This window comes from Larimichthys crocea, chromosome XIII (genome assembly GCF_000972845.2).
Source record: "Larimichthys crocea isolate SSNF chromosome XIII, L_crocea_2.0, whole genome shotgun sequence".
Lineage (NCBI taxonomy): Eukaryota > Metazoa > Chordata > Actinopteri > Sciaenidae > Larimichthys > Larimichthys crocea.
Window position 1 is genome coordinate 27357208 of NC_040023.1, and position 26862 is coordinate 27384069.

General features: G+C 41.7%; 1 protein-coding gene across 5 annotated transcripts in view; it reads left to right on the top strand.

Annotated features, from left to right (window-relative positions):
• vps13b (vacuolar protein sorting 13 homolog B) overlaps positions 1–26862 on the top strand; it is a 312301-nt gene that overhangs the window by 99662 nt on the left and 185777 nt on the right. For all 5 annotated transcript variants that reach the window (XM_027286990.1, XM_027286991.1, XM_019256535.2 and 2 more), the window contains exon 20: positions 25342–25451. In XM_027286990.1, the coding sequence (XP_027142791.1) occupies positions 25342–25451 (110 nt within the window). The remainder of the gene's footprint in view (positions 1–25341; positions 25452–26862) is intronic.

The following is a 26862-nucleotide window of genomic DNA, read 5'->3' on the forward strand; positions in this document are numbered from 1 at the left end:
AAAATTAATAAGGAAAACATTTTACCATGTAATATGACCTGGTGTTTTGAAAGCTGTGGCTAATGTGTCTGTACCCACAGTGTATTAGCTTAATCAGCTTTTAGACTGCACAAACTGTCTGGACCGGGATGGAGGTTTGACACCCAACCTGGAGGCTACATCTTTGCTTCTGTGAGGCTGAGTTTCACAGCCAAGGTGTAGACTTAGCTTCGGGGCCTCGGACCTCAGAGCCTCCTGTCAGCTTGACAGCACCATTAAGGGAAGGCTGTGAAGTCGTCTGACATAGGCTTCTTACAGTACGGATATGTATGTGAGTTTCATGCATATGTTTGGATATCATATTTGTCTGTGAATGTATTTTAGACTGCGGTATGGGCTAAGAAGGAGCTGTTTTGAGATCAAGATGTTCTTGAAAAAAAAAACCTGAATTAAGAGGCATACTGGCCAGTAAGCAGCAGGCAGCTAATTTATCTGATTGAAGGCAAGATGAAAGCAGCAGGGTGCACTTAAAGCTCCCTGCTGTTGTCTAACTGTGTGTGTGCTTATGTGTATGCATGGGAAGCAATGGGAAGTGTGTAGGTATTTTGTACCCATGTGTTGAACTGTATGTTAAACTGCTACAGATGGTAAGAGTTTCTGCTGTGCTCCTGTTGGTCAGTAGCAGCCACAGGCTCCTGTCTGTAGGAGTTAAAAGCTTTTAGACCATGCAGACCTCTACGTGTTGCTTTAGACTGATTAAAGAGTAAGATTAGACACACATATGTAACATACACATCACTGCATACACACAAAACAGGATAAAGCCTCAACTTCAGCCTCTGTCAGCTTCTTGCAGCACAGAAGTAGTTAAGGGTCATTACAGCATCAAACCCTTCCCAAAGGAGAGCAGGTTTTGAGGGGTGGTGTGTGTTTGTGTAAATTTGTGTGCATTTTGCCATCAAGGGCACAGTGGATGATTGGGAAGCATTGTACAAATCCACTGGTATTTTGAAGGGAATCTCTAACTACTAACTGAGCATCACAGTGCAGCACAGGTTTATCTGAATGTGAATGTATCATCTATTATAAAGTAAAACTGATTTGATCATTAACTTAACTGCACATGATCTTTCATGCTTCATACATTTTCATGAAATTAAATATTTTCCATCTGCCTTAAGACTTGACAACTTATGGAAATCTCATCTCAGTACCATAAGATGTTGACACAACATTAGTCATCTGTAACAACGAAGAGAATTAGAATGATAATAGATGAGTGCATTGGAACAGAGAGGGGGCTGTGACAGATCACATGAGGGGAGGAAGCGAAGACTGCTGATTGACTGCTGAATGAGTCTGCTCTGTTTTAAAGTGTCACTGTGAGGCCTGGTTTTTTAGACAGGCAGAAGATCTCAGGCCAGGTGCAGACACTAAATCCAGTCTGCTTCTCCACACAGAGAGATAGATGACTTGTCTACATGTGTGGTGCTCTGCGTGCAGTAGGCCAGAATACACAGGGGCCTGTTACCTCATACAGAAAATTGGATATGACTGTGTGCTTACTCAGTAAATAACATCTATGAGATATGGATAATAGATTTTAGGCAACATAGAAACAAATTGTTCACTAGTATTTATGATAAAACAAATAAGAATGTTGGTTTACTTTAGTGCAGCTTATGCCGTCATGTAATCCACAGTGAGTTGATCATAGTGTTCTTGAGTTCTGGCGTCAACACTCTGTGTTATGATAGAAAGTGATTTTTTTCAAAATCAATTGCTGACTAAATTAAAAACTGTGAAGTTTGTTATGACACAACGTCAGGTTGTATTTTATCCATTCAAAAATAGTTTCGTACCATTGAATATTTGTATTGGCAATTTCAAGTTTGAAGATTTTAAGGTAAATACCACCTCTAGTGGATCTGTTGGAAATCCATTTGGTGGACTAACCGTTAGTTGACCCCTACCCTGGTCACTATTACACTGTAGTACACTGGAGTTAGAAATATTACCCTCTTTAAGTATAAGTTATAGGCGTTTGCTCCTTTATCCTAGCTATATCAACACATTGATCTAATTCTCATTTTCTCTCTGATTAATCGCCATGTTTTGTGACTGCACCATTGTCCTCTTGGTGCACTTTGCATATTTTTCACATGCCGTCACTTTACCGCTTGTTACAAATCATTAAAATTCAAAAGGAAAAGGCTTTTATCTATGTAGACATGTGCTAATGCTGAGTTTTGTTGTGGTAAAAATCTTGGAGCAGAACAGTCTGCACAAGACCATTGTGCTTTGGCGCATGTGTGTCTGTGTGTATTTTCTGACGCAAGTGGGTGTCCGGGTTTGTGTGCCTTTTTGTTGCTGAGCTTGGCGGCTCATGTTAAGTTCTCCAGCATTACAGGATCATTGAATCACTCTCACCCTTTCACCTCCATCTGCATCTGACAGTCAGACACTCTGCCTGTATGAGACCCGGCGAAATAAGCAAGGCAGCAAAGCGATGTGTGACTTGATCTTGAGAAGGTGAAAGGTCCCTATACTGAACTAATAAGCCAGGCTAATCCATAAGCCCTGTGATGGCCAGCACTCTCCCACCACCTCTGCCACCTTCAATGTACTGGTGACAGCATTTCAGCGCCGCTGCTTCTGGATCCCTCTTAGACTTTGGGCCAGTCAGTCAGTCGCCCTGTCAGTCCAATCTGCCCAGTCCGTCAGTTTTGTTTAAGAGGCTCTTTAATGCCCCTTGATTAAGGTGTCAAAGGTCACACAGTCGTGCTTTTCCACAACGTGTAGGGGGGGGGGACTGGTAGTACAACAGTGTGATAAGAAGCAGACGGGGGGAGGCTCAGCAAAGGGACCTTATCACCAAGTCACATGGTGGATTTATGACTCTAAAGAACTGTAGAATTGCATAAAGTGCCACATCAAGTATTAGCAGTACTTCTAATAGTATGGACCAACAAAACTCACATCAACACAGTATATTCCAAGACTGGCCAGTTCTGGTGAAATGTTTTAATTAAAAAATTGAACAAACAGGAAATGAAAATTGTCATTTTCGAAAAAACCCAAACATCCTGCAGCTCATACCCACAATCCAAGCCATCGACCTCTGCTTCTTAGAGCCCTGTCAAACCTCTATCTAGTTATGCATACCCAGTTTATCACTGTATTTACCTACCATATCTACATCAGCAAAAAAAAAAAAGGTCTGCTTTTAAAACAATCATCTTAATATTAATTATATAATCATAAATAATATAAAATCATGACACAGCAGCCTCAGCAATCAAACCGAACTGAGGCTGTTGAAAAAGGCCATGATACGTTATAATTTCAAGATGAGTAGTTGACAGGGTTAAAAAAAAATCCCTCAGGAGAGATAATAAAAAGAAACACATGCGTTTGTGAGGATGCATGTTCCCATCTATAGGAAAGATATTTGTGATGACAGCTAGATCTAACACTGCCCAGTTCTGTGGTGTCCAGTACTCTAGCCTTGTAACCCTCTAACCTCTGGTGGTCTGTCATTCTAGTCCCCTGCAGTGACAAGCTTACACTGCTGTTCACACCTCTCTTATCAGCCACCAGTCCTTCACTGCTATCAGAAACCTTCACCGGAGCTTCCTCTGTTGCCACAGGGAAGCTAGAGAGGCCACAGAGCCCGGAGCCAGAGGTAGACCCTGTACAAGCGAGAGGCAATGAGGCATATGGGTTCATCTGTAGATTTAGAATCATTAATTATGTTTGGATGTTCAACACATATGTTGATGTATTATTTTAGAATTAAGGGTTACCACGATCTGTTCTGCCTTAATTCAGTGTAATCTGGTTGTAATCCAGGGATCTGAGTTTAGCAGACCACGTTGAAAGGAAGACACCTTATCTTGACATCCAACAGATCCACTCAGCTGGTGCCCACACGGTAGGTGGTAGGGTGAACATGTGGGCACAGAGCAGCTACTGGGGTATCAGGAATGGAAAGGGCCATTTCAGGGACATTGTTGAACCCCCTGCCCTTGTCTCAGGTGTGAACATGGGGTCATCCATGCCAAGGGAGGGAAAGAACAGCATCAAACAGCAGGGTGCTGGAGACAGTTGTCAGACAGACAGACAATGGCTAGATGGTGTCACTCCATTGGCTGATTGACACTCTGGATAATGGACCACAGCTTCACACCTCTCTTACTTTTATATTGTAGGGGGTTCTCATGTATGTAGTCAAATGACCAAATATTTACAAATCTAAATACAATATTTAAAACCTTTCAATATAATGCAGTCCAACACTTAACATTCTAACAAATTAAGTCATAGTCTCACAAAAAAGTTCTGATTTAAGCACTGTCTGGTTGTATTGCTTTGCTAAATAAATTACTAATCCGGATTTCTGAATCATTCTACATGTGTCTGCACACTAAGTGATATACAATGGACACAAAGTGTGACTAAGGTGAAACCACTGCAGCAAGCTGCCACAGCTAAAATGCTAAACTTTATGGACACTGAAAATTTGGTCTTGAAACAGAGGCTTAATAAACACCATTTGGAACTTGAAAAGAGTGCGGCATCGAGGCTGTTTGTGGTCTCCACTTTAATGCATGTGAGTAATTACCAGCAGCTTTGAAGCGAGCACACAAAAATGTTACAGAAAACCCAATTACTGTATGAGGATTTGGAGAAGACATACAGAGATAGATTAAAGGGATATAGAAGTAATTTGATTGCTTTTGCTTTTTCTTTTTTTTCTTTTTCTTTTTTTAAAGGAACAAAATATTGAGCTGTTCTAATATTACAATTGCTGTACACTTGTTCACTCTTGGTTCACTTTTTTCTACCAAAGACTTTTTCAGATAAATACATAAATCTTTTGGTTTCTCTGACTTAGGGTCACTCTGATTGCTTCTCACGTGTTTGCATGATTGTCCTAACCTGAATACTTTATTGCCCACGCTTTGTCAGAATGACGCAGCATTGGGTGGGGTGAGTGTGTGCCGGTTTTTGGTTGGAATCGGTTGCGGTTTGGTAGCAAGTACTACAGTAATACTTGGTTTTATATGAGTGTGTCTCTCTGCTTTGCCACATGTGTTACATGGTCACTGGGCTCTTCATCTTTGTGGGTTGCCCTTGCAGGCTGCTATTAAGACAGGCAGGCAGAGAGAAAAACGGTATGAAGCAGAGAGACATGTTAAGCATCAGGGAGTTCAATATGGGGTATTAAGGCAGACAAACAGACCCAGGCTTAGACATCTGGGCTGGCAGAATATCACACACATAGTCACTGGGAATTGGACAGTGTTTGTGGCAGAGATGGTATGAACTAGGGTAGAATGTTTGAAAGAAAATCATACAGGCAGTAAACAGTGTAACAAGGATATCTTTGTTGTGGAATGTGAAATAAGATTTTAAGTTTCCCATTAACAATATTTCCATTAGGGTCTCACTGAAATATTCCGTTTCAGTACTGCAATGTGTTGCCTTTTATGTAGTTGCCAGACAGCTGAGGCTGACAGTGGTGCAAGCAGGCAAATAGATTAAGCTAAGAGGGCAACACGCCTACATAAAGTGTGTGATAGGACCAGTGTGGCTGCCATCTCCAGGGGTTCATACAAACTTTTGGTATGGACAGCAATAGTACAGACTTCTCAGTCTGCAGTGAATTCATGACCCAGTAACTTACTGTAGAGCAGCATCTCCAGGCCTGTTTAAGGAATAGGTCACTACAGAGAAAGCAGGGCGCCTCCCTCTGGGACCTGTGGTTTTACTGGGACAGCTCTCTGGGAGGCCAATAGTTCTTGTTTGTGTGTGCACATCTGTGTTTCTGTGGACGGCCAGTCAAAGGACAGCGCCGGCAGACATTAAGGCTTTAATATTTTTAGTACGCTATCTAAATGAAGATTTTATTGTTTGGTTTTGGTGTACTAAGATGTTGGGCCATATTCAAAAGTGGAAAGGTCAGGGTGTGATTTGTCAGGTTGTTTGAAATTTGGATTCTGTTTACCAACTCATTCCAAACTTTTTAACTTACAGGTGAGAGTTAGTTGGGTGGTCTTTAAATGGACTTCTCTTATTTAAGCAGCTTGGTTTTGTTTGACACTCAGTGGCCTTAATCTTTAGTGTTATTTCCTGCTCTCTCTACAGTTGTATATATGTCATAACCATCCTAAATTCTTTCAGACTTTCTACTTTCCTCCTTTTCCCCTAACTTTTCTCTCTTTCTTTTCTTTCTCTTATTTGTCACATTGATTTTCCTCCTGCCTTATCTTTTTTCTATCTCCTCCTCTCCTCCAGCTAAACTCCTCTTTCCTTCAACCTCCACCCCCATATTCCCTGTTCCTTTCTGTCAGCTCTTAATGAGAAAGCCTCTCTGACCTTTTTCATGTCCTTGTTACATCACTGCCCCCTTGTGGTGCACTGTTCATCATAGTGAGTTCCTCCCCCACTGTCAAGTTCATGGTAGACCACCCCCATGGGCACAATGACCATATCAAGTAAATTATCTGTGGATTTATTGTTCAGCCTGATGAAACAGAGTAAAGCAAATACTACAAGTAATCTCTGGTGTTTTATTTAATAGTTATTCACATTTGGATGACACATAAAGGTCTGTATGACCTTGCAAAGGTGGACACAAGTTCAGGAGTTTGATAAAGACTTAGTGAGTCAATAAACCTGGATTTAAGGGTGTTATTTTAAATCAGCTTATTAATACATGACTCTTGGGTCCTAGTGCGGCAACACTTATCAGACACATTTTTGTGGTTTGGTTGTGGAGTTGATGAATCTAATTAACAAATTTCCATGATGACAACATGAGCAGATACATAGCAGGCAAGAGGCCCAGATCACTGTTATACTGAGTGAAATGAATTGAACTTTTAATCATTGTGTAATATTATGATCATTCTCTGACATGTAATGTAGCAATGCTTTATTTTTCACTGAGCAGTTTTCCTCTGAGGAAATGATAAAGACACATAATCTAGAGGGAGCACAGCAGTAGCTTACACAAGAGGAGGGCCAGGAGCATTGAGTCTTTTTTTTTGTGTAGGAAATAGCCATGATCACGCAAATACCCAGTCACTTTCCAAACAGAGCTGACACTCACCAAGGCAAGTATACACAGGCACTTTATAAATATGCAAGACGGTTGTGTGAAATTCTCTCATAAACACATCCTAGCCTTGGCTGTGGGCATGTGTTTGTGTGTCTGTGTGTGTGTATTTGTATGCCCGTGCAAAACGTTGTGTAACTGCACCAAAGCAGAAGGAATGTGGCCATTCAGAGGTCCTCTCCTTTACAAATAAATATTTGGTGATGACAATATTGGAGATATGTTAAACACAAGGAGGGTAATTTTCTAGTCAAATAAACCTCAGCTCTGGTGATGGTGAGGGGGGCACAGATGTGTCTGGCATGCTGGAAAGAAAGAAGGAATGATAGGGAGAAATGAGCTGAGAGAGATTGGCTGATATATAGAGAGATAAGTAAAAATCTGTAATCAAATTGACAGTGTTTGTTGTTTTAATTGTAATAGACCTAATTATTTGTCTTACTCAATACTCTATCAGCCCTTTTTAATTTACTTCTGGCAAAACCATATTTGTTTATGGTCATGCCAAACTTTACTGAATTGAATTATGAAAGGTTGACGGAGCATGAGGGCGACTGATGGTGATGGCCTGGTGAGAGAAAATACTGCATCTACGCACTACTTCAGTGGTCTCTTGTTTGTATGTAATTTTCCCATACAGTAATACAGGTACAAGTCTTTGACTTATATGTTAGTCGTTTAAAAATATCTAAAATTGTTGGCAACAATAACATATGATAAAGCTTTCCAGATTTATCTCACCACCCTCTTACTGTGTTACTGCAAAAGGTGTAATAGCTATAGCATCCCCTGCCGACTGCCAACATTTAAAAACACATGGTTAACAGTACAGATGGTTTGTAGAAGAAATTCCATACAATCTAATGATATATATTAGCAATTACTAAAAAAACATGTAGGGGAGAAGGAGAAGTTATGTGTGTACAATGGGTGAGGCATTTGGGTGTTTCAGGTGTAATTTTAGGAACTCCCCCCTCCAATATGTCTCTTAAATATTATATTGAGTAATATTAGGCTGTGTTTTTTGAACTGCAGCTTTTGTTTTGTAAATTATTTCCTTGTGCACAATGGCTCATTTTTTTATGTAACTTATTTAATTAAATTGGTATTGCTCAGAAGGGATTTAAGATTTAAAAGATAAAAGAATTTTTTTCTTTTCCAATAAATTTTGTCACTACTGCCACATTAAGCAATGTTTTGTATTTATGTATCTTTTCCATCAGATGTGGTCTTGCCTTGGTCTTTGGTGATTTTTATGATAGCTTCAAAATTATTTTATTTACAAAGCCATATTCTTTACAAAAAACCATAAATATTACATTGTGGAATTATCACAACTTGAGATCACAGTACAGAGTTCAAAGCGAGTGTATTTTATTATACCCTGGACCAGACATGACATGAAAGTCTGGTCCTTACGTTGAACTTTATGAATTCCAGACTGTTTTCTCAGTCTCTCTAATTTAAACAATGATGTTTTCTAATGTCAGGTAAACTCTCTGATTCTTCCTCCTGACCAACCTTCTCATTCTCATGCCCTACCACAATTAATATCCGTCATATGAAAAAAGATATTTAGAATTCAGCTCTATGTAATGTAATAATGCCATGTTTATTAGATATCAGTATATACACATTTATTATTATTAAACATGTTCATTGATAAAATCCACAGTCGATGTATTGTGTTGCTTCCTATTGTCTAATCCATTGTGATATATGTAAGGCCAAGCCACCTGGACATCTTCTGTTCCTTGGTGGATCCTCCAGTATGGTGACACTGTAATTTTGGTACACAAAGTTGCTCTTCTCAAATCGAAGGAGCAATGGCTTGATCCCACCACTGTCATACAGTGTGAGGCCAGCCATCCTGTGGCTGCATGTACAGTATCTTGGAGCCATGGCATTACTTTGTTGCTCAGCTCCTTTTTTACCACGATGGTGCATTACAGTACATGATACATGGTGTATTATGTAGGATGTACCCCAACCACAGCAGATTCTTTTGAGGTATCATTGGCTCCAATGACCTTTCATGAAAACTCCTTTGTGGCTGACAGCAATAGATGTAATCAGACATAGTAAAGCACTGGAGGTAGGTCGTCGTGGGGTGAGCCAGCAGCTCCACAGATTATGTCCACACTCCCTTAACTTTATGGTGGGTTGGGATGAGTGGAAACTTGAGAGGGCCAGAGAGAGAAAGAGATCAGGACCAGAGGACAGCCTTAGTCACATCGCTAAATGTGAAAAGGCCAGAAGTTAACAGTAGCCAAAGAGAAGTGGCTGGAGTTTACAGCTTGTGTAAGATCTATTAAGTACAATTAGGATATGCTAATTATCTGCAGCAGATAAAAGGTTTTGCTTAGTTTAAGTTTGGAAACTTAAGTCAGTTTTTATGACAAAGTTTCTGAAGGAGGAAGATAATGAAGATGTCCACTGAAAGCAATACTGATTGCATTCATTGGTCAATATTAACAGGTGATTATGCATGATGTTTTAAGTGTCATGTTCTCACTATCTGACAGAGAAAATTACACAGGCTTTTGCATTTTAGTTTTATTTATGGACATAAAGTATGTGGAACTTACATACACATACAGTATAGGTCCACCCAAAAGTATGCCAGAGCCAGATGCTGCATTATAAATGGGTGTATGCAGCTGTAATATACTGTAATGAAGCATTTTTAAAAATGTTTAGCTCATTTTATCCAAAGGCACATAAAGCAATCAGTTTTGTAATGTCCACTGGTTATGACTCAACGGAGAGTGAGTAAAACATTTAAACGTGTCTTTTTTATTCACAATGAATGAGCACCCTTCGTGCCCTGTCCAGATGTTCTCTGCCCCAGCAGCAGTCCTGCACCGCTGTAGAGGGGGCGGCTCTGACGTATACTGTATGGCTCCAGCGGTGGGTGTTACACCAGTGGTAGTAGTGAGACTGGGAGATGTGTCAGATGGCACGATAGCCTGCGTGCCTGAGGAGATGCCAGGGTTTATTTGAACAGCAATTCTACTTAACATTTTTGAAAGTGTGAGTAGCGATTTATTGTTTAGCTGTGAGTCTGTCAGTGAGATTCTTATTTCATGACTTATCTGATAGGTCCAAGAAAAATAAACCCACACCTGAGCTGGGTTTATAGGTCTGCCTGACGTCAGGCCCATTATCCACAGCATTGACTGCACATTTTTCCACTACAATCTAATGCGTGTGTATGTATGTGTGCGCGCGGAATGTTTGTGTACCGCATGTGTATTTGCAAGTAGAAGTTTGTTTTTACTCCTGCACAAGATTCATGAAGAAGATGTGGTCTGCGGCTGCGAGGCTTGTTTCTGTGTGGCTATTAGCAGCAGCAGAAAAATTATGTGCTATTTAATATGACTACTGGTAAAAATGTTTTGTTAACTTAAAGCGTGAAAACTGAACGCGTTACCTCACTGGGAGACAGGAAGAAACAGAAATTACTGGAGCTTGTGTTATTTAGTCTGTCATTGACATGCAAATTATAATTGCAGAGTGTGTGTGTGTGTGTGTGTGTGTGTGTCATTGTAGATTTTTCATTCTTTTTGTCATAAAGCTTAAAGGGGCCTGTGATGTTTTCTTGTAAACAGACAAAAGTTATGCTTACATTCAGTTTAACATAACCAAAACACATGGTGTGTATCCTTGAGGTCTAACAAATGTGTTGAGTGCATTTCCTTCCTCATAAAAAAAAAAGACAAATCTTTTTTTTTTTTTTTTTTTCAGNAGACAAATCTTTTTTTTTTTTTTTTTTTTCAGTATTTGAAATCCAGCCTTGTTTACGTACATATTTACTAGCTTGCAGTCTTTTTTCCTGTCTTTGTTGGCACTTTGCTGCATATCTTGGCGTGGTACCACCACCTGTGTGTCCTCATGTGTATGCACAAGATAAACAAAACTGGGACCCACTCATCAAAACATCTCCATTGTGCTACTTGAAGTCTAAAACCCCTCAGGGAACCTTTAAGCCAGGTACCTGACATCATGTGGGTCAGGTCTGTGCCTTGAATGCTTTACTGAGGCAGAACTCACTATTTTGCAACATTATCTCCTGTCTGATCCAACACTGTTTCAGGTTCCTGACCTCACTGCAACCAAAGCATGAGCTGAACACAATCTTTTAAAGTTAGGTAATGCACTGCGGACCTTTGGTGACCATCCCTTAGGCTTGGAATAAGAGATCAGTTCATTTCAGCTTGTTGTCTGCTCTTTATTACTCAGCTCCTCTGGTGCTGAAAGAGATGACTGGCTGCACCCAGTCCACAGCTTGGATTGAATATAATGGAACTGTTTGGAATGGTGTCTCGGAGTGTTCATACATCCATAGTATATAGCTTTAAGGGAATCGTCATGTAGTCAAAAGAAGAAAGAAAAACAAAAGTAAGACGAGTAAGAGATCAGTTTGTGGTCAGTATTGTATTTAGCAAATCATCCTCTCTTCTCCTTTCCCTCCTCGTGCCAGTGAGTGATGCTTGGGTGGAGGGAGTACTCTAGACTCATAGGATAAAGGTTGATAATCATGTTCCACCAGTGGAACTCCTTTGATGTGAGTTGTTGTTTCTTTGGGGCTCTCTGCCTGGACGCATCCCCCTCCAGCAGCTGTGCACTGGGCGGCCAAGAGCACAGAGGGTGAGACGAACTGAGGTGGAGTGTCCTGAAGTACTGTAGACACGGACACACACACATACACACAGGATATACTGACCTGGCTTTGTGCAAAAAAAACCCTAAAGTAAGTCATAACTGATTTCTGGCCGGTTGTGCAAAAATTACATTGTAATTTTTCAAATTAGCCATGGGGTTTGGTGGGCATGCATTACTAATATGTCCACTGATAGTATACATATATATACATACACATTCACATATACAATGTCATGCATTGAGCTGAACCATCTTGCATTATGATTGCAAATGGTATTGAGGGTAATTCTGTGCTCCCAGAATCCCCTAAGGATTCTGACAGTGTTTTTTGCACTGCATCAACCGAATATCCTGCACATTACAGCTACAGCAGAAAGGAAATACATGCATGCATGCACTGGTCATACCTACCTACGAACCTACACTTATTTCTCGTTAGAATTGCACATTCACTCACATGCCATTAGTGCAACGGCGCAAGGTGCAGGTGCCTCCTAGCACCAGTGACTGGTGTTATTGTAATGGGCAGCTCCCACCACAGATGAGATAGTGTGTGTAGACATAACAGCCAAGATGAAAGCAGGTTGGAGAGAGATGCTATAAACTTGAGGGGCATGGCAGAAGTTAAAAGGAAGGTATAGTTCATACTCCATACTTCATGTTTCATCCTTTAGCAACACAAGTCATTAGCCTTTAGGGGAAACAGTACCCAGTGCCTAGCAAAGGCCCAGATGGATGGCCCTGTATCAGCATGCCAGCCTGTTCACTTAGAATTTATTATTCTACCGAAGGGACTTACTGGTTTAGCTGCTCGGATGAAGACAAATATGGGTCTATGATTTTGACCCTTTCTATTTGAGAAATGAGGGCAACTTGCACCTTAAATTGTTCTTTAGAGTACTCTTATTCTCGTTCCTTTATACCCCCGCCCTCTCTCTCTCCCCTGCTCTCCCTCCCTTTCCTCTCTAGTTCCCTGCGCCTCAGGCAGTTGTGTTCATTAACCCTTGATGTAATTATTTTTGTTTTAGTCTCATATTGCTGACATTTCAACTCAGGGGCTCCTCAATCAGGATTAACCCAAACCGCAAGAAATCACACTTCACAGCCTTTTCTTACAGCAGCGCTTGTTGCCTCCAATTTCAGTCAAATTAAAGGTTTATTTTATTTGGTCGTTTTTTTCACCCGGGCCCTGTACTGTGAGAAAACAAACCAGACTGCTTCCCTTTGATTTGCCGGTTGGTAGTGGCTTTCTCAGTATCCCTAACTCTCTCTCTCTGTCTCTCTGTCTCTCGGTAGGCACAAAGCAGTCCTCTGTGCAGGCACTCGTATGAAAGATTGAGATCACACAGGTGGTAGCAGTATGACCATCTGTGTGAAGCAAACGTCTCATGTATTTGGTCATTTAGCAACACAGGTGTGACAGCACTGAATTCATTCGTACTCTGATGTTTGTAATAAGGGTTACTTCTTTCTGAAATTCATCTTTAAGACATTACAAGCAGTATTCTCACTCAATGTTTAGATTCTTTCCATAGGATTTTGTCTATGAAGTGATGAAATGAATGAAGGAAACTGCACCTACACTGTTAATGTATTGCTAGTTTGAAATGATATTAGCATATTCCAGTTCCAGTATATAATGTAAATACAGCAGATTTAAAGTAACAATCTAGTGTATACATGCTTTCCTTCTCAAAACTGTTTCCCTCTCTTTGCCTTGGGGGCCTTAAGGTCCACAGGAACCCTCGACTTGTCTTCCTGCTCCAGGGGCACTTAGTCTCAACACAGTAGTAATAAACTCTCATCACTCCGAGTCAGGGGTGTGCGTATGTCTGTCTGTTACTCCAAAAGTGTGTGTATGTGTGTGTGTGTGTGTGTGTGTGTCAGCAGCAGTAGTCATAGACGAAGCAGTAGTTGTAAAACCTCATCACTTTTAGTGGTCCTCCGGGGTTCCTGGACTCCTCTCGCTGTGTGTGGTTTGACCTGCCGTGGCCCTTCAGCCCCCCACATGCCCACTTAGATAAACAGGCAGTAAACACAGGCAGTCCTAGCACCACTCTCTTCCCCTCACAGCATATACAAGGCCTGCAGATGAAAGGACTGGTTCCCGACACTAATAGCCACTAGAGATTAGCTTCTACAAGCCTCCTTTGGCTCATAATTAAAAGTTCAGCCACCATGTTCATGCAAAGCTTCTAATAATAGTAAAATACCCATCTCAGATCACCTGTCCTACATCTTATAGATGCACTTCCTTTACCTGAAGTAGAAATTTAAGCTGCCCTCGCTGCCCCCGTTTACAACATAGTAACTGCTGCAAAAAGCAACAAATGTGGGTCCAGACAGCTTGCATAAATAAGGGTTAAATAACTGAACATGTCTGCTTGACGATTCTCTGTGGATACAAGCCACGGCCATGACACTATGATAAATGCAGGCCTTGGTTAAATGAGCTGGCTAAGTTATTGGGAATGTTTTTTTATTAGCTTATCAGGCTTGCAGGCATATCTGAAAATGAGCATACGGTCAATGTAGGGCCACAAGGTTTGCCATATGAAATTGTTGATAATTTTGAGTCAGGAGGCTCATGCAGTAACATGTTTCTGATATCACAAGATATTTTCTTGGCAGGTCTTGGTCTGAGGAGTTAAGTGTGTGGTGTGTGATTTTGGCCTACATTCTTCCTCTGTGTGGAGGTTTAGGTTTTGCCACTAAACAGATTATTGACCAACTATGGTTCAGAGGAACAGAGATTTCCTGCTCTAGCTGTGTTTGCCAGCATCAGAGCTGGTGGGTCATTGTGATGAATTATTCATCTCCCTGTAGAAACCGTGCTTTTTAAAGATAATATTAAGGGTTAATTATGATAAGCAATACTCTGGGTCAGAGAACAATTTTTCCTCCAACATGTCTCCTACTCTCCCATAACATTCTTTTAAATGGCATGGGTCACTAATTCTCCAAACTTGATCCTTTGTGAATTTCTTGAGTCTAGACAGAAAACATTTTCATCAAGTTTAATATTTCCATGGAGACATTCATGTAAGGCTTTTTTGGATCACCTTGGGATTTATCCCGTCGCCATGGCCAAATATGTCATCTCCCCTTTTTTTCATCAGTAGACAGACGTCGGTAAAGAAGGGAGATAGATTGTTGGCGAGCTGGCCTTTGCTGCTCTCACCGTCTGCGGTGTCTCAGCATTGCATGTATAAGAAATGTTGCAGTGGTGTTATGAGATGAACAACAGTCTACAGAATAAGTGTTCTAATATTGGCCTGACAGCAGTATGTGTGTACTCTTAACTCTTGTGCATTGGCATAGTGCGTTTATGTTTTCATATGGACATTTTTATGAGTCTTTTTTTTTTTTTTTTTTTTTTACAAATTAGACAGCAAGAATGAGAATTGGACCAAAAGGGGGGTCTTGTCCCTTGAGATGTGTGTCCTGATGATAACTCTCAGATTAGAGGTTGAAGGATAAGTGCAGCCTCTCTGGCAGCTGCTGCTGCTGCTGCTGCATTTCTACCTTCAAAGACTTGTCCATCCTCCCTCCTCTTTCCCTCCCTCTCTTCTGTGCTTCCTCCCCATCCCCATATATCTCTCCTGCCTTCCCACCCTCTCTCTCTTTCTTTTAACCCACCACTTTCCTCTCCTCCCTTCCTCCCCCTGTCCCTTCTCTGTGTTTTTTGTCCCTATCCCTATCCTTCCCCATCTCCCTCTCCTGACTCAGTCATGTTGGTCTGCAATAAGCCAGTCTTGGGAGAATTTCAAGTGTGTTTAGAGTAGCTGACTCATCACTGCTTTTCTGCCATGGTTTGTTAATTTAGGGCAGCTGATAGTAGTTTGGACGTCCTGTGTTGCAGGTGGCCCAAGCATTCTTTATTTGTGTGTACGTGCACAAGTATGTCTGTCTGTATGTGTGATGTCTGACTGTATTAAATACAGCTCTGAAGGGTATAAACACATCTTCCTTATCATCAGCGTGTGTGTGCAGACATAAGTGACATCCTCCAAAAACAATGCACACTCTGCCTTTGCTCTGCTGTCAGTGTGGAACATTCAAATCATGGCTTCATTCAGCAGTGACTAATTACAGGCCAGAGATGCAAAGAAGGTCATCCTCTGAAGCTTCAGGACACACGCACACATGCATGCACACACATAAAACTACATGTCCTTGGTGAGCTATGCTTATCTGCCATCTAGACTCATGGAATTTGTATCACAAAGTTTCATGGAAGGGTTAGGGTTTGGGGGTTAATTGCCACACCAGTGAGGGAGCATGAATCTCTGCCTGTCTGGCCCAATCTGCCAGAAATGGCCCAATATATCAGTTTAGCCATGACCTTACTTTAAGGCGAGACCTTTCTGAATCTAAAACAGCCATATATAATCTTCCCCTGTACTTTACTTACATGTCTTGGAATATTTTTTCTCCATCTGCTAACTTCTAATTGTTCAGTTGTAATCATCCTATCTCTGTTTGAGCTCATCCCTCGTAGCATTGACACAGCAGTGACCCCCTTCCTGGATAAGGAAATCCAGCCAATCAGAACTAGCGTTTCATTGTACTTTACACCCCTTCCATCGCTCTATCCCTTCGTCCCTGCATTGCAGCTAAAATAGCTCATCCTGAAACCATTAGACCAAATTGCTAAATGGTTCAAATGTGCAACCACTTAAGGCTAGGTCTTTAAGAGGAGTAATCTTCAATCTACTGTGGCAAGCAAGAAGAGGATGAGGTGGATAGTGGGAGCGGGAACTGAGAGGGACCCACAGAGACTGAAACTGAGAAAACAGAGATAGAGAGATATTAGCTATTTAGTACAAATATCTCCCCAGTCCACACGTTTCTCTCTCTTTTTCCATACCCAACTCGTGTATTTATTATTCTGCTGCTGGTTTGCCAAAAAACTTCAAAAATCACATACATGGGAATGTGAGAAACCGACACAGTGATAGTTACTGAGGTTAATAGAGTAAAAACACATATGCTCAGGCTTATTTTCTCTCACATGTACACACAGTACTGTACAAATACTGTGTGTATGTGATTATATATGAGATATTGGTGTATAAATAATGATTTTAGATGAGGACTTGTATATTCACTCATTGTCATTTGAACAGAAACTGTTCATACATGTACTGTGTTATACCCACAGAGAGGCCAAGTGCACTAGCAGAGTGAATCACTGGCAAATACGCTGCTATGTTCCATCTGCGAAAACATTGTTTGTTAAAACCATAATCATTCACTTTAATTGAATTTATTTTACACACTCTCATTTGTTACAAGAAAATACAAATTCCCTCTATGGTTTTTATGAGAACGTTTCTCAGCACTCCGCGTTCTGTAGGTTTTCCCAGTAAGAAAGCCTCTGGTGTACAGAAAATTATGTTTTTCCCCCAATTCTGGCAGCAGCCGCAACGTTTTCTTTGGAATAAATATAAGAACCCAGTAGCTAACACGAGCTGTAATGAATGAACATTCAAGGAAATAAACATTTAAACGCTGGCTATGCTCTTTTATTGATCTCTGAGGAGCACAGTGCAAAAATGCCTCATCAGTGACCGCTTATCACCTAAGATGTTGCCAAAATGAAAAGAGTATTTAAAAAGAACTTGACTTCACTCATAGGCAGAACAGACAAATTGCCTGACAGATATACTCAGGTCAGTTGACTGGATGACAGCCAGACTGGTAGACAGCTACAGTATAGAGACTAACAGCCCAAAGGAGAAGATCCATTGCATATTGCCGTGCAAACATCAAATTCTTCACAGCAGCATTCCCAGCTTCCTGAGTGACCCCAAATCTCAGCCAGAAGACTTTGATCTGTCACTAAGATCATTACTAAGTCTACTGAACTGTCAAAAGGCCAAGCTGAAAGACTGAGGTAACAGAGACTCTGCAGAGAGGTGGAGAGACTCAAAGGTAATTGAAGACAGGATCTCGTCTTCAATTGTCCCACATGCTCTCCAGAAAGCTGAATGCTGTGGAGAGAACTGAAGATGATGACTGCAGAAGATAGGATTGGACGCCCACCACCTGGATATATGCTGTGAAAGACAGCTGGATCATGAAGCTGGTCAGTTTGTAGAGGGAGACATTGAATTGGACAGGCAATGGCAGATAACAGGATATTTCATAATAAAAATAATAGAAGGGAAACACAATCAAAGGATTTAAGTAAAACAAAGGAAAGGGAGGGATTGTAAGAAAGGGGGAAAAAAGAAAAGGGAAGCCACATTAGTGTTGTCCAAATGTCAAGCACAAAATATGTGCCTTTACGGTTATTTTATTTGTTGGTGTCAAAGTTTAGTCATATTCTTTGCTGTTTAATGATGTAAATGAAAACATCACATAGTAAAAATTGTCAAGGAACCACAGCACATCCCTTTTACGCAGAAGTAATAACTAGTATGTCATTTGTGTGGGTCATAATGGATCGATGTTTAACAAACATTTTAGAACCTCCAAAGCCACTTTTGAAATGTTGTGCAATTACATTGGATCAGTTTTGGGATTCCACATCAAATACAGCTGGAGTCTGGAGAGACCCGGAGAGAAAAACAAAACAAAGAAGAATGGAAGCTTCTTGCTTGCAAAGAGTGAAATATTTCAAGCTTTTAATGCGATCAAATAAACAAAAGTCCACCAAAAGTCAACATAAGAATGGCTGAAAAGTAACATGCAGATAGGCATTTAAAGCGGTTGTTTCTCAGACAGCAAACTTGAGGTTTCCTGTCCATCTGGAAGTTACAGTATAAAACATATTCCCTTTCTGCTCTGATTTGTGTGCATTTAAAGCTTCACCAAATATTTATGTTCTTTGCATAGAAACAGCTTTAAGCTGTTAATATTTGTATGAAGACAGGCTTGCACCGTTATTTATTTGACAGAGTATTTCCTCTGCTTTTTAATTGCATAAATTATTTGTGGACATTTTTACTCTCAAGAGTACAAGAAACATGACTGTGATATCAACTTAGAGTTTTGCCATTTGCTTCAAGCTTTTCTATTTGTTGCAATGTAATTAATATAAAAGTCCTTGGAAGAAACCCCAGCTAATGACAGACGTTAAATTGCCTGACTCCCCCTCTCCTCATGACAAACTGAAAGAACTCAGCTTGAACCATAGAGAAAGCCCATGAGCCAGCTGAATGATAGCAGCGATAAGGAGTTTTCAAGGTAACTATGCAAAACTGAAACTGTCTGTGGGAAAGCGGCAGCAGAAGCAGAAGTCTGTTTATTTTAATGAGCTCAGAAGTGTCTCTCCTGTTCCTCTTACATTACACTGGGGCTCATTTAGAGTTCACACAGTGCACTGTATGTTCATGATGGATACGGTAATGATACATTAATGCAATCAGGGCTGAGTCTGTTTTGTCTCTCATTAAGAAGGCTAGCTATCTTGCTGACAAGGGCCAGGTCACGTTTGGTCGTGACTTTAAGCATTTTCCTTTGGTGTGATTTGAAGTGAGGGAGACAGAAAGAAAGCGTATTTTTACGGGCATATCAGAGAAATGGTGTAGGGGAGAGAGGATAGGAAGAGAGATAACAGCTGGAATAGTCCAAAATCAGGGCTGCTTGGGTTTCAGCAGGGGCACAGGCACCAATTGTGCAGTGTCTGGTTGTCTTTTCAACACCATGAGAGTTGATGTGGATTTATGAAGGCAAGGAATCAACTAGAAGGCCTGGGGGTGGGGGGTTGTACGGCTATGGAGCCTCTTATCAACATATGGAGCTCGACAGAGCTGCTGTGCTACTGCTTTAAACCCCTCATCTGGCCCCACTACTGGTCTACAGTACATGCTAGAGATGTGCAAGCCAATTTTTCCATGGTCATATATTTAGTGTGTGTTCTATTTTATGCAATTTAAGACACTATTGTAGAAGTGGTCCAGAGTATACACAAAAATGTACATTCAGTGTTGGCCTCGATCACCCTTCAGAGGCTCAAAGATCTCAAAAACAGGGTCTTAATTTAGATGTTATTCAGCCTAGGGTGCAATTTAGCAAATTGCCACATTTTTTTTATTGTATATATCTATCTTTTATTAGTATAGTGACAAGCACAATCATGCATACACAGGTTGCTCGCTACTGTTGAGTCAAGCACCACCCAAAGCTTTGTAGGCAACAGAACTGCAGCATGCTCAGTGCTTTTGTCTGGATTTGAACATCAGGCCAAGAAATGTGTGAAGCACACAGCTAACAACTATGAGTCATCAAACCCTGCAGATGGGAAAGAAGGAGCCTCAGCCCTGATGGGAATGGGGATAGATCTCTCTCTGTGGATGCGATACAGTCCTGCTCACTACATACATAACTGTCCGTGTGCCTGTGTTGACATGCACACATTCTGTACAGTATACACACTCACATATCAGTGCGAGTACAGTTTTAAATTATGTGTGTATGCACATGGATCTTTCAGACATGCATATGACACACTCACACACACATGCATTTACTGCTTCTCCAGACTTGGCTGTATGTGATATATCCGGTTCACAGGACTTTGCATGTATGGAGACTTACTGTAGTCATCCCATAAATCATACAGATCCATGGCCAAATTCTGAGGCCTTCTCACTTATCATGTAGATTAGGAAAATGACTTCTTAGAAAAATACTTTCTCATCATGCACTGTTTTATATGTTCTCTCTGTTTGTGTACTGTATCTCTTTCTACTCTATCTTTGTCTTTCTCTGTTTTCTCTCTCTATTTTCAAAATGTGTGTCTGTGATTCTGTCTTTCAGTTTATTTTTAGGTGTTTCTCTGCTTCTGTCACTCCATCTTTCTCTCTGTCTGCCTTTCACTGACTCTCCAGCTTTCTTCCTGCCCATTACTGTTACTGTACCCACAGCCATGGTCAACCTTTACGAGGTGGGTCTTGCCTGTCAGCTGCAGGCTACCGCAGTTGGGCTATGTTGAAAGGCACACACACACTTATGCATATACGCTTATATTCTCTTAAAACCACACACACATAAAGAGATGTATATACCAGCATCCAGTGCAGAGGGTTGCATGGGCCCAGAGTGAGAACAGGCTTTCCGTAGGCCAGGATCTGTTTCCAGTCAAACCTGCCTGTGTCCTTCCTGAGCCCCTGGGCTCCTGCGGCGGCATTGCCCCAAGGCTGCTGGGTCACAGCACGGCAGGGAACAGAAGTACAGTGAATGTGTGTCAGAGAGTGGTTTATGTGTGTGCATGATTGCGCGTGTGTGTAAGAAAGTGTGTGGGTGGGTTCATAGGGCTGTGTTGGTTCACTCTCCTACAGGGCACGCGCAAGAGAATACTAATAAAATCACCTTCCTTCCTTCCTTATGTTCACAAAAAAACACATACACACTACTGTCACACACACACGACATAGACTACACACACTGTTCCTTGCACCCACCCACACACAGCTGAGTCCCTTTTCAGTGGTGTCAACTGCTCCAGCTCTCTCATGTTCTCTCTCTCTCTCTCTCTCTCTCTCTCTCTCTGTGTCTCTCTCTCTGTGTGTCTCTCTCTCACACACACACATACACACATTCATAGTCACAGACACTCACACCAACACACACACCAGTAGAACACCTGTCGGGCTGCATGGCTCGCTCCAGGACACCTTCGAGTCATGAGCTCATCGGAAAAGCAATTAAAGGCAGCGTAGGCCCCGCACGCTGGCGTAATGTTTTGTTTTGCTACTTGGCTTCGAAATTAACCAAACCTGTCAGAAGTCATCTGGCTGACGCGGGCTGGGCTATATTTATTTATTTTCTGTTGGAGAAGCTGGACGCAGGGTCCCAGCACTGCCTCACGTCCAACAATGAAGCGATTCTGAGGGGGCGATTAGCTGGCTTGAACATGAATCCTCCCCTCCCCTCTGTCTTCCTGGGGGGTGAATGGCAAGCGCCTCCCACCTCTCTTTGCCTGTCTGTAACTTTGACAGTGGGGTCATGGCCCTGTAGTTGGGAGGTTGTGCCCTCTGTAACCCCAATCAGGGCTTTGGTCTCCACTGTGGGACTTGGTTTTGAACTTGCACTGACCCAACCGCTCCCAGTTTATTGAATTTCATGCTTGCAGTGACTCAACAAAAGCAGATTTTGCATTAAAAAATGTCAATTTATAAACTCTGTAACTTCATAAAAAAGACAATATGAAGATAGAAAGATGTGTGGCTATTAGCTTACAGTGTTGGCCCAGAAAAGACTGACAGAAGAACTTATACACGATTTAAAGGTTAGAGGCCTTCTCTCAGTCTTGTCTAATGCTCACCTGTAGCCTCAGGCTGTGAGCAGCCTGATGTCAGACAGCAGTAAAACAACACTAGGAGCCCAGTGCTCTCTTTTAACTCTACTGGTCTTAAGCCACTGAAGAAAAAAACAAAACACCTTTGACATTAATAGATCCACTGTGGGTGAGTCAAGGTATGTGTGTCTTCACAGATTCCTGCACATACATTCTGTGGTTGTGTGGACTTTGAAAGTCTAGGCCACTGAGCAGTTTTCTGGTGTTTTCTTGAGGAATCATTTAGGAAGTAAGAAAAACACCTCTGTTATCATTGTCATCACTTTCTGTAATTACCCACATGCCACCCTGTTAGAGCAGAGAAAAACAACAGTTAGCCTGCTGCCGAGGTCGCCCCTAAGCATGCCAGGCCAATTCACAGTGCTGGAGGCTTCAAAGGAGGTGTCAGTCTCCTGCAGTTATGTCAACACAGTGATGAAACAAGAAAACACAGTGTGGATGGTACAGCCTTGGTCTTCAAAGTCTTAAAAGCCAGGTCAACACATATTTTGTTTCTGTGTCACTGTCAAACAGGCCGGGAGAGAGAGAGAGCGAAACGATAGTTTGCACTGTTAATCTCAGAAAGAGAGCTTTTTGAGTGGTGTTTTGATCTATCAAAATGGTCATAGCTGTCACTGGCAGAAGCCAAACAGACATGACACGCAGCCACAATAAGATGACAGCTGCTGGCATGACACTTAAAACGCTGCTGATACACTGCCAGTTACTTCACCTTATTTAGTTATTTAAGCAACCATCTTGCGAGACTTTAATACACTCAACAAGTCAGCACCATTCATCTGATGATGAGACAATTTTGTTATGATGGAAACTTACATGTGTGGGTTTTTGTTTATTGTATTTGTTCATGGCAATGAAAAAGGCTTTCTGCACGGACTCTAGCTCTGCAGAGTATCCACTCAACTTTTCATTAGATATCCCAAGATTGGGTTCAAAGAATCCACAGCCCTCTCTCTCTCCCAAAGTGACTACTTTCTATTTTCTTTGTGATTGTTCCACCTTAAGTTTAGAATGAAAAGCTGTGCTTTAAGGCTGCATTGACTTTAATGCACACTGATGCTGTGTGAAGACCACAGCTAATCCGCTCTGGTTGAGAGAGTTATCTGCAATTAGGCATTTTATATCTTTTTATTTGCTCATTTATCTCTGTAATAACTGTTAAGTAAACAATCCATCTACTAAGTTATATGATTTATCGCGCTATGACTCATTTCTGCTGAATGTGCTTTGTCGTGCTCATTGCCTCCGGTAGACCACAATTTAGGGTCAATTTACTGAACACATCTTCACTACTCAGCCCATTCCCAGCCTATTGGGTCCTATACCGCTCATGCTGTTCTGGGCTATGATGAAACCACTTGAAGCCGGGCCCCAGCACTACAGCCACAGCCAAAGCCTATTAAGCAGCCACACTGTGGTGTAGGAGTTCAAGCCACAGGGCTGAGGTTATGAATCCTCGTCAGAATGAGGGGGAGAGAGGTGGATGCAGGATGACGAGGAAGGGTGGAGGTATGGTTTCAGAAGAAAGGGTAAAGAGGGGTGAAAGTGGATAATAGAAGAGGGGGTGGGGGAAAGGAAGGATGGAAGAACGGGAAGTGTCAGAGAGACACGGAGGGAGAGACAGATGGTAATGGAGAGGTAGGGATGAAGGATACAACCAAAGAATTAACTAAGGCAGAATGGAGTTGAGCAAATGCCAGCGAGGTTATGGTTATGGAGGCAATGAAGTTTAGAGATGTAGATGGATAGGTGGAAATAGTGAAGAGACAGAAGAATGGAAGTGACGGAAAGTAAAGTAAGTAGAAAGATAGATGAAGCAAGAGAGGAAGAAATGTGAGTCAGTTTGACTTGATCCAATAAGAAAGTTTCCTCTCTGTCCAGAGTGGACTCTGCCAGTAATCAGCTCAGGATTCAGGTACACCAGGTGAAGAACATATCAGACACTAGTGCTGATATGTGCATCGATGTCACACATTACACACACAGAACACACATTTCACATCACTCATGCTTTTAGTCATACACATTAACTTATACTGCAAACACACAGGCTCACAGGCCACAAATCACTGAACGTTGTAAAAGTAGAGCAAATTAGAGCCGTTTTATTTGCATTGTTCACAGGGAATAATGGAGGAGGGAGTATTTCCTGCCAAGCTAAAGAGCTGGAAGAGCAACAGAAGTGTGTGTGTGTGTGTGTGTGTGTGTGTGTGTGTGTGTGTGTGTGTGTGTGTGTGTGTGTGTGTGTGTGTGTGTATAATTGTGCTTTGTCCATGCTTTAGAGACACTAAAATGTTAGGCAAAGCAACAAGCGATCAGGCTTTGTCTGAGGTGAAATGCACACGCTCACATTTACAGATTCACACTTACACACACACACACACACACACACACACACACACACACAGCTTTGCCTCAGGGCCTGAAACAGAAGACCGGGGTCTTGTCCAAAGCTCCATTAAACTTCTGAAAGTCCTCCTAGAGCTGAAACATCCTCCTATCGTCATGCTGGGACATTCCACGGCACGCCAGAGACCCTGCTCTAATCCTGCCGGCATGGGAATCATTATTGATAGGATCCTAATGCATTACCTCAGGGCCCGCTTATTGTTGGTAAAGATTATTATTTAAGAGTAAACCAAAACCCAGAGAAAGTCTCGAGTTTCATAGAAATTTATCAAAAGAAAATGTTATTCTTGGCTTAGTGTGATACCACTTTGAACAGTGCAATTGAAACAAACTGTGCTCCTTGCTGCGCTCCAACAAGCAGGCTCGATACCCACCAGTGGGTCATTAGGACACGATGTAAACTGTGCAGGAGTAAAATAACCTGACACTCAATCTGAGCAGATCTGCCCTAAGTCACTTTCACTCGTCAGTTATTACCTTACATTGATTTCAGTGATCCGTATATGTCTGCCTCCAACTGCAAAAGTGATTACAGCAACAGCTTTGGAACATTTTTGTCTAAGTATGTTCAGATAGTTTCCACTTTAGTCAATCATTCTGTGCATCTCTTGATCTGGATCCCATTGTGTTGATAACCGAAGTTTAGTATCGTCAAACCACCATTCGAGTGCTTTTCGAAACAACTGGTCTGTGTTTGCAAGCAGTAATTTTGATTTTGTAAAGGCAAGACAGATGTGGAGTATATCCTTTCCTATTAGTATTTTATTTTTAAAACTCATTCATCACGGCTTGCATTTTCTTTGACTTCGGAGCTACACCGTTAAATCCCTTGATTTGTTGTTTTGCTGTTGTCCAGGTGGAGTCCTGCTGGTCAGTGTCCAGGGCATAGCTGTCAACGTGGACCCAGTCTTCTGCACATGGCTGTTGTACCAACCTCACAGAGGAAGCAGCAGGCAACAGCAACAGGTACCTGATCCTGAACCTGAACTTGTAACGTTCTCACACTCAATCTGTGAATCTCTCTTCCTGGCCCTTTGTGTCAACATTGAAACTTGTTTTACATGGTTAATTTGTATTAATAAAGTACCTGCAGCATCTCTGAGTTGCTCCACATAAGAGCCTGAAGCTAATGTAAATGTCTCCCTCACTCACTCACTCCCTCTCTCCCCCCTTGGCTTCTCTTTCCCAGCTACCTTTTTCCATGTGCTCTGCTCCCTGTCTTCCATCCAGTCTCTCTCTATTTATTTGACAGGGGTCATGGTGATGGTTATGGACATTGAATGCTCTGTGCCCACACTACACACACTCAAACACACACATATACACATGCAGACATGCTCAGTCTGATTGTCTGGGATATAGCCCAGGTTCACCCCATAAAGGCACATAAATATATATAGTACATGAAAGTATCATATTGTAATACTTTAAATGTTTTTTTTATAACAAGTTGTTCTGTTTCATGCCTCCTGCAGTTTGGAGGGCCTGTCGGCATGCATGGGTGTGTGTGACTGACAAAGAGAGAGAGAGTTAATTGCACCAACCCCTTACTCTGGAGGTTGTTACTGTACAGGGGTAAACAGATGTTATGAGTTGAACTGCAGCCAGTGTGAAGGATACACAACACTGACTGCTGTGTGTGTGTGTGTGTGTGTGTGTGTGTGTGGTGTGTGTGTTTGTGCTGGTGTTCACGTGTTTGTATTGTGTGAGGTCATCTACCACGGCTGCCTGTCAGGGTCACTTCTCAAGGCCTGGCTGGTTTGGCAAGGCTTTCAGCTGAAGGCTAGACAACAGCCTGTGAAGGACAGAGGAGAGGACACTAACTGGTAGGGTCAGGGTGATGGGAAAACGATGAGAAAGGCAAAACTTGGAGTGGAAAACAGGACATCTAAGGGGTTTACAAGAGGGAGAAAGTACCAGAGAGAAGTGGAGTCACAAACAATGAAGAGGGGGGGCACCTGGGGGTATGATAGAGAGAGGACAGGAATGGAAAGAGGTGAAAAGGAACATATGGAGGGACAAATGAAAACACCAGGGAAAGAAAAAGGAGAAAGCAGGTTGTATTAAAAGTAAACTGAAACTGAACTACCAGAGCGAGCAGGAAACACAGGAGAAATCAGAGAAGTACAGGGAGACAGTTGGGAAAGCGGGTAATGAAGAGAAAGGGAATGAAAAGAAAAAAGAAGGTTAAGAACCCCCCCCCCCAATGTGTGTGGTAGAAGTAGTTAGCTCATACTATGTCATCCAGCAAGAATGAGCGATGGTCATTGGGTAAGGTACCTGCTTTTAGCATGGAGTATTAAAATGTGGCCAAGCACATATTTTCCATGAAGTGTACAAACGGAATTATATATAGCTTTTTTTTTTTTTTTTTTTT